Source organism: Anolis sagrei, chromosome 1 (genome assembly GCF_037176765.1).
Source record: "Anolis sagrei isolate rAnoSag1 chromosome 1, rAnoSag1.mat, whole genome shotgun sequence".
Taxonomy (NCBI): Eukaryota; Metazoa; Chordata; class Lepidosauria; order Squamata; family Dactyloidae; genus Anolis; species Anolis sagrei.
The window spans coordinates 56,504,953-56,520,355 of NC_090021.1; the positions used below are offsets into that span (position 1 = coordinate 56,504,953).

General features: G+C 38.6%; 1 protein-coding gene across 11 annotated transcripts in view; it reads left to right on the top strand.

The window, feature by feature from the left end:
• The window catches only part of RGS7 (regulator of G protein signaling 7), a 207,325-nt gene that overhangs the window by 167,743 nt on the left and 24,179 nt on the right, over window positions 1-15,403 (top strand). For all 11 annotated transcript variants that reach the window (XM_067464781.1, XM_067464794.1, XM_067464785.1 and 8 more), the window contains 3 exons: window positions 1,182-1,288; window positions 4,868-4,919; window positions 14,287-14,351. In XM_067464781.1, coding sequence (XP_067320882.1) covers window positions 1,182-1,288; window positions 4,868-4,919; window positions 14,287-14,351 — 224 coding nt within the window. The remainder of the gene's footprint in view (window positions 1-1,181; window positions 1,289-4,867; window positions 4,920-14,286; window positions 14,352-15,403) is intronic.

Genomic DNA, 15,403 nt, shown 5'->3' on the forward strand with positions numbered 1-15,403 from the left:
AAATTAATTTGGCACAAAGCAGGGTTTCCTGTTTTGTGCAGAATGCATTCACTTTTATGTTATCTGTCATTTGGGCGCCCCATGTAAAAATGTGGGTGCTCTGCTTTTAAGGGGTTGTCTTGATGCATCCATCCAAAGTATGTCTGATTTGAATGTCCAATGTATGTCTGATTTTTTGTAAATGGGTCATGAATAAAACAGCCTTCTATGGAGCCATATATGGAGATTCAGAGTGGGCTCAAAAAAGGTGAATACCATCTTTTCCCTGTTGAATCATAGAGTTGGAAGAGACCTCATGGGCCATCCAGTCCAACCCCCTTCCAAGAAGCAGGAAAATTGCATTCAAAGCACTCCCGACAGATGGCCACCCAGCCTCTGTTTAAAAGCTTTCAAAGAAGGCACCTCCACCACACTCTGAGGCAGAGAGTTCCACTGCTGAATGGCTCTCACAGTCAGGAAGTTCTTCCTAATGTTCAGGTGGAAGCTCCTTTCTTGTAGTTTGAAGCCATTGTTCCATGTCCCAGTTTCCATGTCTTCCTCTCAGCCTTCTTTTCTTCAGGCTAAACATGCCCAGCTCTTTAAGACACTCCTCCTATCTTTAAATGCCTATGGGTAGATAAATCAATGGAAATCGATTCTATAAAGCAGCATCCCAATACAAACAAATCCTGTTACATTTTCCATGATTGCTGAGGGATTTGTCAGTATGTAGAAAATTTGCCTTTGTAGACTGATTCTTGAGGTAGTTAAAATTTGCTACTTTTCATCTAAGGTGGAGTGCAGATATGTGAGAGATTTGGTAGTTCAAAACAACACTTATACAAATAGTGCTAAGATTTCCTGCCTTTTGATGCAAGAGCATCAGAATCTGCAGCATTTGCTAGCAGTTTTCTAAACCTAAATCTAGTAAGAAGATTATAGGCATTGTTTGTTACTTTCTGCATTCAATCATTGTTAATCAGACATATAATACCTCTTACTAAAAATGGTTTATGGTAAGACATACATAGACGCAAGTTCACACACATATACATACATGTGCACACACACTTTAGTCTTTTACCCTAAAATGTCACCAATGAAGAAAATAATATCAGAAACAAACATGTTGAAACTGTTTCAGACTATAAAATCACATGAAATTAAGGCATTTAAATGTTTTTTCTCTCCTTCTGGCACAGTGGAGGCCCTTCATTTGGGAACATTAATGGCTGCTCATGGTTATTTCTTTCCTATCTCAGACCATGTTTTAACATTGAAGGATGATGGTACATTTTATCGGTTCCAAGTAAGTATGGTTGCATTATTTTATTTATTCTTTATAGCTTTCATTTTAATAGAAAGAGATTTGGCCATGATAATGGAGTCATTATAAGAGTGGTTCAGGACCAATAGAAGTATGAAATGTCTGAGAAAATAGTGTGATTTGAGGAGCAGGAAGAAGAGTGGGGTTGAATTGGGGGAAGGACTCCTATATGCTTAATAGATATTGGGGCAACAATGGCATCACTGAGGTTGGTGTCATACAGTGTGAAAACACATTGTGTTACCTCCATAGATTTCCGACCAGACGAGACCAGACCAAGATAATGGTCACTGAAATACCAGGAAATATGACGTCAGTGACTGCTTAAAAAATCAGCAATGGAAGCAACAACATGTAATTTTAATCCATGCAGAGGAAACAATGTGATTCAAAGCATCATTGTGTATGGATCATAGTCATAGGTGTGACCAGGTTCAAAAAGTAAATTGATATATAGTTTTAGTCTTGCAGGTATATTGACACAGTACATGTAAACTAGGATTACAAAAATGTTATTTCTAACTATAGAGATATTTTAAAATAAAAAAATATAAGATTCTACTGAAACACTGTACAAAATTTGTAGACAGATATTTTGGTGTCCCATTCATTAATGGTGTCACCCAATGCAGTTTGCACTCTGTCACCTGCACAGCCACCACACAGCCCAGATGGAGATGGCCCTATGAACAGAAAAACATAGTGTAAAATTACACTTATTTATTATTATTATTATTAACTTTATTTGTACCCCGCTAGCATCTCCCGAAGGACTCGCGGCTTACACAGGCCGAAGCCTCAGAAACACAGTACAGCAAAACATAACACAACAGCAAAACAGAAGCAAATCAAATAGTTAAGCAAAATAACAACAACAGTAACAATACATCAGGACACTTTAAAACTGGGCCGGCCAGAGCAGTGGGTACAGGGTTAAAAGTGCTCAAATGGCAGGAGGAACGTAGGATTAAATAAGTGCAGTGTGCAGCGATCTTAATTATACTAAAGTGCTTCTAGGACTTGGGGATGGGGAATTCCTAATCTGAGAAGGCACATCGGAACAGCCAAGTTTTTAGATTCTTTCTGAAAACTGCCAAAATAGGGGCCTGTCGAAGGTCTTTTGGGAGAGCGTTCCAAAGCCGGGGGGCCGCCACAGAAAAGGCCCTGTCCCGTGTGTCCACCAAGCACGCTTGCGACGTGGGTGGGATCACGAGCAGGGCCTCCCCAGATGACCGGAGTGAGCATGTAGGTTCGTAGATGGAGATGCGGTCACGCAGGTAGGGTGGTCCCAAAGCGTTCAGGGCTTTGTAGGTGAGCACCTGCACCTTAAATTGGGCTCGGAAAATAAATGGCAGCCAGTGGAGCTCCTTAAACAGAGGGGTAGACCTCTCTCGATAATGAGCCCCGGTTAGCATCCGATGAGCGATGAATCCAAGAGGACACCCAAACTGCGGACCTGTGGCTTCAGGGGGAGTGTAACCCCGTCCAACACAGGTAGCCACCCTATACCCCGATCCGGTTTACGATCGACCAGGAGGACCTCTGTCTTGTCAGGATTGATCTTCAGCTTGTTCCTCCTCATCCAGATCGACACAGCGGCCAGGCACTCATCCAGCACCCGAGAGGCCTCCTTGGAATTAGATGGAAAGGAGTAGTAGAGTTGTGCGTCATCTGCATAGAGATGGCACCCAAAACTCCGGATGACCTCTCCCAGCGGTTTCATGTAGATGTTGAAAAGCATGGGAGACAAAATAGAGCCTTGCGGGACCCCACAGGTCAAAGGCCAGGGGTCCGAGCAGGCGTCTCCCAGCTTCACCATCTGGGTTCGGCACTCCAGGAAGGACCGGAGCCACGACAAAACCGTGCCCCCGAGGCCCATCCCAGAGAGACAACCCAGAAGGATACCATGATCGATGGTATCGAAAGCCGCTGAGATGTCCAAGAGAACCAACAGAGTCACACTCCCCCTGTGCAGCTCTCTGCGGAGGTCATCCACCAAGGCTGTCTCAGTGCCGTGACCAGGCCTGAAACCCGACTGTGACTGATCTAGGTAGTTGGTATCGTCCAAAAAGCTCTGGAGCTGGGAGGTGAACACCCGCTCCAGCACCTTACCCAAAAAAGGGAGGTTGGAGATTGGCCTGTAATTGCTCAGCACCGTGGAGTCAAGGGAAGCCTTTTTGAGGAGTGGGCGAACCACAGCCTGTTTCAAATTAGATGGAGAAATCCCTTGCTCCAACGATGCATTAGTGATCAATACAAACCAATCAACCAGCCCCTCCCTGGCCGATTTAATGAGCTAAGATGGACACGGGTCTAGAGATGAGGTGGTCGCCCTCACAGCCCCAAGAATCTCTTCCACGGTTTCAGGAAGAACAAGCCGAGAGTTGTTCATCTCGTTACACTTAGAGTTGTTCATCTCGTTATAGAAAGATGACTGGGTACATCTCTACCACCACATCACTCTCTAGTGGCCAGTATGTGACTATTTCAGAATAGAGGGATACAGCAGCTGAAAGGAGGATTTGGGATGGGGAAAGAGATGTTGTGTAGTTCCACCCGAATAGACTTTATACTATGCCTCCCTGCACCAGGAGATTGAATGTATAGCCCTGTCCCATATTCAACCTGAAAACCCAAGGCAAGAGACAGAAACAGAACAAGAAAGGAAGGAAAACATTATCTCCAGATAGTGTCCATGACAGTACAGAAGCACAACTTCTAGACATGTTTCCCTTTCTCAATTAAACAAATATTGTTTTTGTGCATCCAGTTGTTAACACTGTGTGCACAACTATATAACAAAAATAGTCATTGCAACAAGCATTTGACAAAGATTGCCATGGAAATGGGAGCTATTTTAGACAAATGTACACAATGTGTGTCTGAAGATCAAAAGACAAAAAAGGCCTTGGTGTTGCACAACTTAGGCAGGCTTATTTCAAAAGATAGAATCTTTCAGATGGGATCCTGTTTGGGAGTTACAGATCATAGATGGCATTTGGGCAATTCCTCTTCACACATAAAACTTCATCATCATGTGCAGATGCTTTGATGTATAGACTACTTACACATTTTTGTTCTTCCTTTGAATAACCCTAGAAGGTGATTAACTGAATTTCTGAAAGCAGTATTGACCAAGCGGTTCTAGCTAAGTAATGGTCCAGTGCCTATGACATGTGATACTAGTTTCTAATTACCCTGCAAAGTCGCTTTCCAGCAATCTTTATAGGCAGGAAGACAAAGCAGCACATAGACAATATGAAGTTATCTGTCTTAAGCTGGGACTTAGTTTCAAAATTCTAAATCTTGTATGGTATAGAAGTGGTGAATGTGGCTGTGGAAAATGAAAAAAAAAACTCCTCTGCTTCTAACTCCTGGTCTTAAGTCATTAAGAGAGTTAGGTTGAGTATCAACTTACTTTCAATGTATGCCAATTGGATTTGTCATGCTGATAGTCTTAACACTTCCCTGGAATGCTTAAAGTCACAAAACAAAACTGATATGAACAATGTTAATATTCAACATTTTCTCACCAAATTTCTCATTTGCTTTTCTTTGCAGACCCCCTATTTTTGGCCATCCAATTGTTGGGAGCCGGAAAACACAGATTATGGTCAGTGTGGATCTCTCTTCTCTTTCAGTCCGGAGTCTTGCATTGTATGGATGAAAGTCCATTTAAACCATCTTTGCTCCTTACTAAACCACCCTTGATCTTAATTTCTGAACCCTGGGCAAGAACTGCTAATGCTGAGCTCAAGATTGGCTTTGGTTTACAAAGTTTACTAAGGCAGAGGATAAATCTGACCATGAGCTGGGAATACAAAAATAGTACTTTTTTGCCAAACATATTGTAAATGCACTGACTCAGAAAGCTAATTCAAAGGTAGTTGACATTGTCACTTAGGCTGGAACAACCACAAGCTGCCAGCTGAAAAGTATCCACTGAGAACTGATTGACAGCAGGACAACAAGACAAAACTTTGTACATTTTCCTTGTATCAGTCACAGAAATCATTGTCCTCATATGCTAACATCCAGGGATTCGAGTTACTTAGATGCAGGTTTCCCCTCTCTTCCAAACACTGATATACCAGTCCCAGGGCTTTGATTCACTTAAAGGCGAACCAAGGTTGTATGGTCTGTTGAAATGAAATGGAGACACATTTGACAAAGTATACCACAATGTTGCTTTATTGTTTTCTTAAAACTGTTAAAAGGAATGCAGCAATAAAATCTAAAGCAAAGGTGATGTGAGCACATGTCTCTTCATCTTGTTTAAGTTGTCACAGCCCATCTTCACTGAATTTGTATGTTGAACTAGATGCCAGCCCAGTGGACCAGGTTCCTAGGCTGGATTACACACATTCTCTCAGGACAAAACCACAAGTTTGATTTTTCCTGATCTTTCAATTATTTATTTCCCTTATTCAGAAAAGGTCTAACTTTTTATAGCAAAGGGGGAGGAGGTCACTCCATTCCAGGAAAGAAAAAGTTTCCCATGCATGCCATGATACAGACATTTTAATCTTATCTCTAGAGTGTGAGTTGATCTTGGTAAAGAAACTGTAAATACTCCATAACTCATTGTTATTATTATGTGCTAAAGTTCTGCTTGATTAATTAGTAATACCTAGGGTACATCCACACACTAATGTAGAATTAATGCAGTTTGGTACTACTTGGCTTTGGGTGTGATTTCATAACATCATGGCTCAATGTTATGAAATGATAGAATTTGTAGTTTGGTGAGACACCAACAGTCTTTGGCAAAGAAGGGTGAAGACCTCGTGAAAGTACAACTCCCATGCTTATATAGCATTTAGCCATTATGGTTAAAATAGTGTTAAACTGAATCATTTCTACAGAGTAGATGCACCCGCAATTACTATGTTATATATAGTAACTGTGGCATAAGGCATATGTAAGAACTCATCTAAGGACCCCCAACTAAATAAAAATACAGAATTATTAGGTGACCTCTTGTAACTTTCTGATCACATACAGCAACACTATAAATAATTAGTTCCCACAACCACTTGGCTGTAAGGTAGGGCTTGTATAATGATACTTGCACAATATTGTGGACTGAACTCTCCAAATGTTAAATGTGAAATATATTCAATTTATTTCAAAATTTAGTTCAAATGTGTTGCATCACTTAGTGCACTATTGATTTATTGTGTTGGACTGGGGTTGTTGCTATTCTTTTCCCCAGTTATAATTACCTAGATTATGTAGCTGAGGGAAAAGGAACACATGGTTTTAGTTAAAGACTTATGGCCAATCAAGATTTGAGCATCTATCATCTGATAAAATCAAAAATACCTGACAACATGGCTGCCAGAATCTTTTAAATGTGATTTTTTAAAAGCTCAATGTTTCTAAATATTTTCAACAAGTGCAGCATTTAACATATAAAAATCCTGACCTACAATTAATACAAAAGGAACCATAGAATTGAATAGCAGTAAACTACCCTAGTTTTCACACAACAAATGTGATGTTCCTGCCTTTGGGATACGGAGACTGATACTCTGCAACAAGACTTGATGGCATTTTAGAGGTTCTTATTGGAGGAATAAAGATATACCACTTTGTTAACTGTAGCTGGAGGAATAGTTACAATTCTATGTGCTGTTTTCAGGGGGCAAGGTTCAATGGCACTGGCTTCTAAATAAACATTCAAGATTTACACTAAGACATGACTCCTTCAACCACAAAAGGCTGAGCATCTTAACTAATCAGTCTTCAGTGATGATCATGAAGTGAGATACAATGTTGTAAACATTGAACACAGTCAATTATTTTTCCTTCTATTACTAAAACTAAACTCGTATTAACATTTTTTGTGTCAAATGATACCATCTACAATGCAGAATTACAGCAGCTTGACACAACTTTAAATGCCACAGGTCCATCCCATAGAATCCTGAGATTTCTAGTTTGTTCTGGCAACAGACCTCTGTGATAGAGAAGGGCAAATACTGTAGATAAAAGAATTAAATAACATTGAACCATGTAAAATTGCTGTAATTCTGTGGTATGGATACAGCCTGTTGTAGAAGGTGGATTATTTAGTAGACCAAACGTCAGATATTGACTTCTAAACCAAAAGTGAGTAAAGAATTGATGCAAAAAAAACTTTCTTGAGAAACACTGTGTATGTTCATTTAAAAACACATTTTTTGTACAATTCAGCATGCATAGAACCTGCATTAGTCCCAGACCTCACTTTTTTTAGACTGTGTTCCTATGCTTTTAACACAATGTGCAGAAATTAAGCAAGTAACTCTGTCCCCATAACTTTACTTCCCATACTGAATTGTGTACCATTATATGGTAGGATTATTTTAGAGCAGAAGTGGGGAATTTTGACCTGGGGCAGCTACATTTCATTTCCTGATATTCCTGTTTGGGTAGGAGTTCCTGTTTGTAGATCCATTCAGTGGATGGAGATAAAAGTTATAACAACTACAACTACAACAACAACCACAACAACAACTTTATTTATAGACTGCCTTTTCTCCCCGAGGGGACTCAGAGTGGTTCTAGTTCTTAACTCTGTTGATGGATCAAATACAAGACCTGGATTTTTTTAGCTCTTCAGTCCAGAAAGGCAGTCCTTTCTATAGAGCTGAACTGGGGAATTGGTGAGCCAGATAGACTTCTGCTATAGTACAGTTTGCTGATCCGTGAGGACATGTATGCTATTGAAGGGAATGAACAGTGTACATGTTAATGGGCAATTGAAAACACAATTAAACCTACAACTAACGAATGAACTATTCCTGAAACTATACAGGATACGTTTCTTTTCCACAAGTTGCATATTCTTAATAGGGAAGAATAAAATTGTGGGAAATTAATACCAGTTGTTGTAGTTAATTTAGAATATTCAAAGGGTGAAGAATACAAGTGGCATAGAACATCACTGTTGTTTGCATAATGGTTCAGGATTCAGAGTGAGATGTGTATTGATAGCTGGAGTTTTTGATTGCATCTACTGGAAATAATCTATTTTAGGGAAGTATAGATCCTGAAAAGTCTACACTCGGCCTACACAAGGGGCCCAAAATATGCATGCTAAGCCTTTTGATGCTGCAAATAAGTTTTTAGCACCTCACTTCCAAAGTAAGATATAATTAATGATTAAGTAGGATTGTTGTTGTGTGCCTTCAAGTTGTTTCAGACTTGGGGCGAAACTATCATAGAATTTTCTTGTCAATATTTATTCAAAGAGAATTTACTTTTGACTTCCTCTGAGACTGAGTGAGCATGATATACCTAAAGTCATCCAGTGAGTTCAGAGCCATAGCCCCGAGGTTCAAACTAACACATCACATTTTCTAAATTCTGAAATTCTTTCCTTCTGTTTCCTACCTACCTACCTACCTTTCTTTCTTTTCTCCCTCCCTCTTCCCTCTTTTTCCTCCTTTCTTCTTTCTATCTTTACTTTTTCCCACTCTTTCCTTTTCTTCTTCTCTTCACTCATTCCCTTCCTTCCTTCCTTCCTTTCCTTGCACTGCTCCCTCCCTCTCTTCCTTTCCCTTCCTTCCTAGTGGTGGTGGTGTGTGTATGTGTATGGGGAGGGGGGCAGTGAGCAAGTGGGCAAGTGCACAGACGTGGTCTCCAGGATAGTGGTGGTGGAGGAAGCAGTAGTTATGCGTTAGAGAACCAATATGATGCAGTGATTTGAAGAATAGACTCCACATCTGAACAGCAGCATCCAAATTTCTTGCTCAGCAATGGAAACCAACTAGGCATCCATATGCAAGTCACTCTATCTCTTAGTTTATCATAGGAAAGGCAAAGACATTCCCTCTCTAAATAAATCTTGCAAAAAAACCACAAGACACTGCAAGATGTTTTTCTTAGGGTCATCATTAGTTAGAGTCAACTTGAAGAAATACAAGAAGTTCTGCTTAGTTGAAAAGAGATAACTATGCCATAGCATACATCAACTTTTAAACTTTTTTGGTGGTGGTGGGGGATCTAGCAGCACCTTTACTATCTTATTTTAGAATGAGCTTTCATGGATTTCACTGAAAGAGTATCAAATCTCATATATATTAGGAGTTACATTGTTGAGATGGTGAGATTAGAACAATAGGATAGTGTAATGTCTGATTACACTATGTAACACAACTTTGGTTCCTGAGTTATAAATGTCATTACCTAATTGGTTCTATCATAAAAACATGGAAAAGGTTTATGAAACTGCAAAAACTTTATTTTTGTAGTATAACCTTCAACACATTTTGCTTTAGTTTTTCAATGAATATCTCATAGTGTCTCAACCAATTCAACATAGTTTGTGGCAGCCACAAAAATAAAGTTTCTGGAGCATATCAACTACTTTCAAAGTAAGTACTGCACAGTTAAACAGGAAATGACACTTTCAAACCAGGAACAGATTTTTTTTTCAAATTTTGTTACACAGTGTTGTGAGCAATGAGCATAGGTTGATACTTTTAATAAGACTGGGATAATTGCATTAACAAAATCTGAAGATACTATCTTCCTGTTGTTATTGTGATGAGATGGGATACGAAATCTGGTAGATAAAATAACTTAAGAGGAATCAATCAGGCATAATTTTAGTAGTGTTCTTTCCCCTTTCCCATGTACTCCATATGAGTATGGTCTAATGTTATCAACAATTTACTCAGTTTGTATTCTTTTATTGCAATGTGTAGGTTTCATATAAAGTATTGTAGATGTAAAGTCAAGTATAATTATTCCACTTTTTCCTGGTTTGAAATCTCTTAAGAATCTAGTCTTTTTAGTTCAATAAGCAAAGCTAGACCCAAACCAAACATGATCTTTCAATTGGATTGATGATGCAATTATGTTGCCAAGGGAACAAAAACATGGCCAAATAATATCCTGACTTTTAAGGGACTTTTATGCTCGATTATATTTGTATTCTGTTCCTAAGAACAGAATAAAAAAGTCTTCTCTTGGATCTATAATTCTTGAGAGAATTTCTCAGTAACAGAGCGCTTTGCATTCTGGTAGATACAATCTTGCTTTCTTTTTATTAATATATTGACTCAATATAATATGTACAATATAATATGTAATATGTAGGAATATTTATTTCATAGGACAATTGCTCTGACTGAGATAGAGCATAACTAATGCTGCACTACCCCTCTCTTTCCAAGCCTTGGGAAGTGCTCCTGCAGCCATTAAATGACTGTGGGTGGAGATGTCCAAATTTAGGAGATTACGGGGTTGTTGTGAGTTTTCCAGGTTGCATGGCCATGTTCCAGAAGCATTCTCTCCTGATGTTTCACCTGCATCTATGGCAGGCATCCTCAGGTGTTGTGAGGTCTGTTGAAAACGAGGAAAAATTGGGTTTATATATCTGTGGATATGTTATTATTTAAGAACACAGAAATGCTGGACCACTCTAACAACTACCATGTCAGACTACACAGAGAAGCCATTGAAATCCACAAGCATGTGGACAATTTCAACAGAAGGGAAAAAACAATGAAAATGAAATCGGGCTACCAGTATTTTTTTAAAAAAACCATTAAAATTGTACAAATAAATAAAGAACACTACTCAAGAACAGGTGAATTCCACACAAGAAACAATCAGGCCCGGCTTCCCAACAAAGGATTCCCCCAGGCACCTTGAAACTGCTAGGCTATTAAATGCTAATCAAGGTAGCCAATTGAAACATTCACACCTACCTCAAACAGACAAGAGTTCTTTCTCCCACTCTAGACATTCCACGGATATATAAATTCCATTTTTCTAGTTTCCAACAGACCTCACAACCTCTGAGGATGCCTCCCATAGATGCAGGTGAAATGTCAGGAGAGAATGCTTCTGGAACATGGTCATACAGTTTGGAAAACTCACAACAACTCAGTAATTCTGGCCATGAAAGCCTTCAACAATACATAGGAGACTACATGTTGTCCCTGCCATAATTTGTTAAGGAAGCAGAATGGGTCCATGGTTCTTCTTTTCTTTCTATTTGGAAAATTGCAGCAGAGATGAGAAGATGACATTTTGATTATTAAAATCAGCCAACATTGAGGGGCTGAATCAAGAGAGAACCAAACAAAAGTACGTCAATGTGTCGAAAGGAAGCAAATGCCAACACAGTCACTCTGATTGTGATATTATTTTCTCTCTAGTTTTTATATTATCTCCTGGTTAATATAATGTAAGCCATACACTTATGTAAGCTTTCTGATTAGATTTATGCTCTTTGCAATCTGTCTCTAATTTCCACATGGTGCTTTAATCAACTCTAATCACTTATGAAACAGACAGGACAGCAACCTATTATCATTTGTTTTACCGGGTGGCAATCACATTGATTATAAAATCATGTTAAATATGCAACCCAAAGAATAAGCCTAGTCTCTGAGGAGCTAAAATTATAAGTAACAGCTAGAATATTAAAACTAGCTGTCTAAATCCAGCTGTGTTCTCTGGGCAACTAATTCCATGCATCAATGAACATCCCCAAAAGGAGGTATCTCTTCTGATCTGTTTTGAACCATTGTGATTTAGCATGTGGATCTCACTTTCTGGCTTAGGACCCATGGCTAACATCTAATGTAATTCAGTAAACTGGTGACTATGACTAATCCAATTAAATGCTCCATTTCAATTGAATCTTCATTAACTCACAATGATTTCATTATCACATTGATTTCAACAGATTGGGGCCATCATAGATTCTAATAGTCCAAGCACACTGTATTACCAAGGAGCTACATCCTACAATTTTTTTTGCTGTGAAGATTATCTTTTATTAGCCTTCTTATCAGCTTCCAAATAGTTCTGAAAAAAGAGGACTTCCCAATTTAAAGGGATTCTGACTCTTTAAGGTTTATGAACAGAGTCTGATAGCAGTTGAATAACACAGTGCTAAGATGTATTGTGGCTTGGAAGCCCAGAGTTCCACACTAAACAAGCTACTAATACTTCTATGTAATTTTTTGTTATACAGACTTTTTAATTTTTTGAAAAAATATAGAATAACAGTAATTGAGCAACAAAAGGGAATCGTATACATGCAAATATAGCAGTAAGGAGGAAGCAACAGCTTGATGTAATTGTTGGTGTGCTGAACATGGCCATAAAAATGTACCAGGTGATCTTGGGCACGTCACACTTCTCAGTCTCAGGGGTGGCAAAGGCAAACCTATTCTGAACAAATTCCACAAAAACCCATGATGGCTTTGTCTTGAAGTTTCAAAAGTCAAAACAACTTGAAGGCACAAAACAACAATACACTTTCCCCAACTTATTTATGTCACTTTTGTTTTTTTTGTTTTTTTCTGTTACTTTTCCAGTGGACATATCAGGAGGCAGGGAAGAGGTTGAAAGGGATCCAGTAGTCCCTCAGCCAGTGTCAATGGGCTTGGTGTCCTTCACACACCCTTTCCATGAGACCATGAGTTTCCATTTACTCTGGACTGAGCTTCTGTCTATTGGGTACCAACTGCATTGAACTAGATTATATGAGTCTACACTGCTATATAAACTGAATTCTGAAACTGTATTATATGACAGTGTAGATTGGGGCTTGGTTGTTATCTAGAAGCACAGTTGGAAAACTATAGCATGTGTAAGGATCGATAAGTTTTCCTCACTTGGTAGAAGGAAAGATTTAATCATTAGTTTATATTTCAGGCACAATACAGTATATTAGCAGAATATATAATCCTGTTGGCACAACATCATAAAATCTCCTCTGTTTGTAAAGCTAATTTACATTGGGTCTTGCACTGTGGGTGTGAACATTCATGTTACTGAGGAAAGAAATTCAAGCATATTTCATTTATTTTATTTCCAAAATATATTTCTGCCTATCAAGAAAAAGGTTCTCTGGACACTTCACTTAGGCTGTCCACAATTCACATTCAAGCACCTTTCTCTCACTTCTAATTTATTACATATGTTTGTTTTTCTTCTTTTATAATACTAAAAAGGCAAATAACATGAACAGATGAATACTCTAAAAGAAATAAACAGATGAATATTCTGAATGAGTTGCTTCTTAAATAGTCGAATCACTATATAGTACACATAAAACAGGAGCACTTATTAGCATTAGAGATCTGGGGTTTTAAAATCATTAACCATTACAGGGCCACAGTTCATATCAGAGACTAAATATCCTAAAGACGCCAAATCTTTTCTGATTTTGAGGACTAAGGGCCCTTCAAGACAGGTCCTATATCCCAGGATCTGATCCCAGGTTTTCTGCTTTAAACTGGATTATATGAGTTCACACTGCCAGATAATCTGGGATAAACAGAAAACTTGGGATCAGGTCCTGAGATATAGGGCCTGTCTGAGGGCTCATCCATACAGCCTTATATCTCAGACTATCAAGGTAGAAAATCCCACAATATCTGCTTTGAACTGGGTTATCTGAGTCCACACTCAGATAATGTGGGATTTTCTGTCTTGATATTCTGGGATATAGGTTTGTGTGGAAGGGCCATGAGGGGGCCCTAAGCAGGATCAACCTGGTTAGTGGTTGAATGAAAGACTGATAATGAATACCAGGTTATATTTCAGAGGGAGGAACTGGCAATGGGTATCGTTTGCCTCGGAAAATCCAATAGAATTAATGTGATCATATGTTTACAGGCAACTTGAAGGCACATGCACACACATGTAGTTCATATCCATCTATGTTTAGGAGTAGTGTATTTTTTCTCACATATAAATGGCAAAAAGCAAAGTGAATATAAAAATGCACAGCCTACTCAAATATATATTCAAGAAAAGGCATAGAGACACTAAATTATTGCTGTTGTGAAACATAGCCCTGGTCTGGATTAACTTTTGCCCTTAAAGCTAAAACAGCAGATGGAGGCTCAATGGTCAGGAATTTTTGGTTGATTGGAATTCATATAAGCCTTAAGATCATGATGTCTGGAGATCAGATAGCATCTGAGATAGTAAGAAATGATTGATTATTTTTTGTGTTCCAGCGGTTTACCTCTGCAAGCGAACAATGCAAAACAAAGCACGGCTTGAGCTAGCAGACTATGAAGCAGTAAGTACCTGGGGCCTTTCCTAGAACTGAGATGTCAAATGAGTGCGACTCTGAAAAATGGTAGAGTGCAGGGATAAAAACTACAATGCAGTTTAAATCACACACACACACTCACACACAATCCTGTTTACCAAAAGAACAAATTTATGAACTTTAATTACTTGGAGATTTACTTAAACTGGTACTTGAGTCTGAGGATTTTGGAATCCCTGAGCAACAAAGAACTGCAATACTTGCAGCATTACATTGTTCTATGAATAGAGAAGGGAGCAGTGGAAAAATGGGAACAATTTAATTTAGACCTTTACAGAGATACTGTAGCATCTTGATTCCTTAGTAATTGTTCAAATTTAGCTCTAAGGCTTCTCTTTGCATGTGTAATGGATCCTTGTTTTATATTATGGATATGCTGAATCAAAAAAGTTGCATCATGGGACGAAATTGGCATCAATTAAAGTGTAGTGCAGGTTAGATGGAGTTTGCCCTCTTAGTATATATAAAATAATATTCCAATGCATACATTGACCTAGTGCCAACTCTTTACCCCGCAGGAAAAGATGTCTGTGTGTGCATTTGGTTTTTCCATCCTTTGCACCAGGTCATGCAGAATAGGACATAATTCTTGTGCTTAGAAATTCCTGTTGGAATCTTTTATCACTTTTAGTTAGTCGAACTTTACATATACTCAGCTAAGTAGCATAAATGTTAAGAAACACCATTACTGAATGTGAGGATGCATATTAGAACACCACCAAAAGTTCTTGGTGCATATCAGGATCAATATTCTTTGCTGCACAATATGCAGTGGGTACTTTTCTACACAATGAGTATTGGGCACTTTGCTGGCTCTGCTAGTCCTTCGCCGTAGTCCTCTACTGGCTATGAGTAGTATGAGTTCTAATATGTAAGTCCACTTACAAAAATTAAGACCCAACATAATTCTAGGAAAGATCTTTAAATGCAAAAAAATTAATAATATTTAAAAGTATTAAGGCGGTCTTTGTGAAAATTTTCCTACTATTCTGCCATACTTAATTCAGCAGAATATTTTC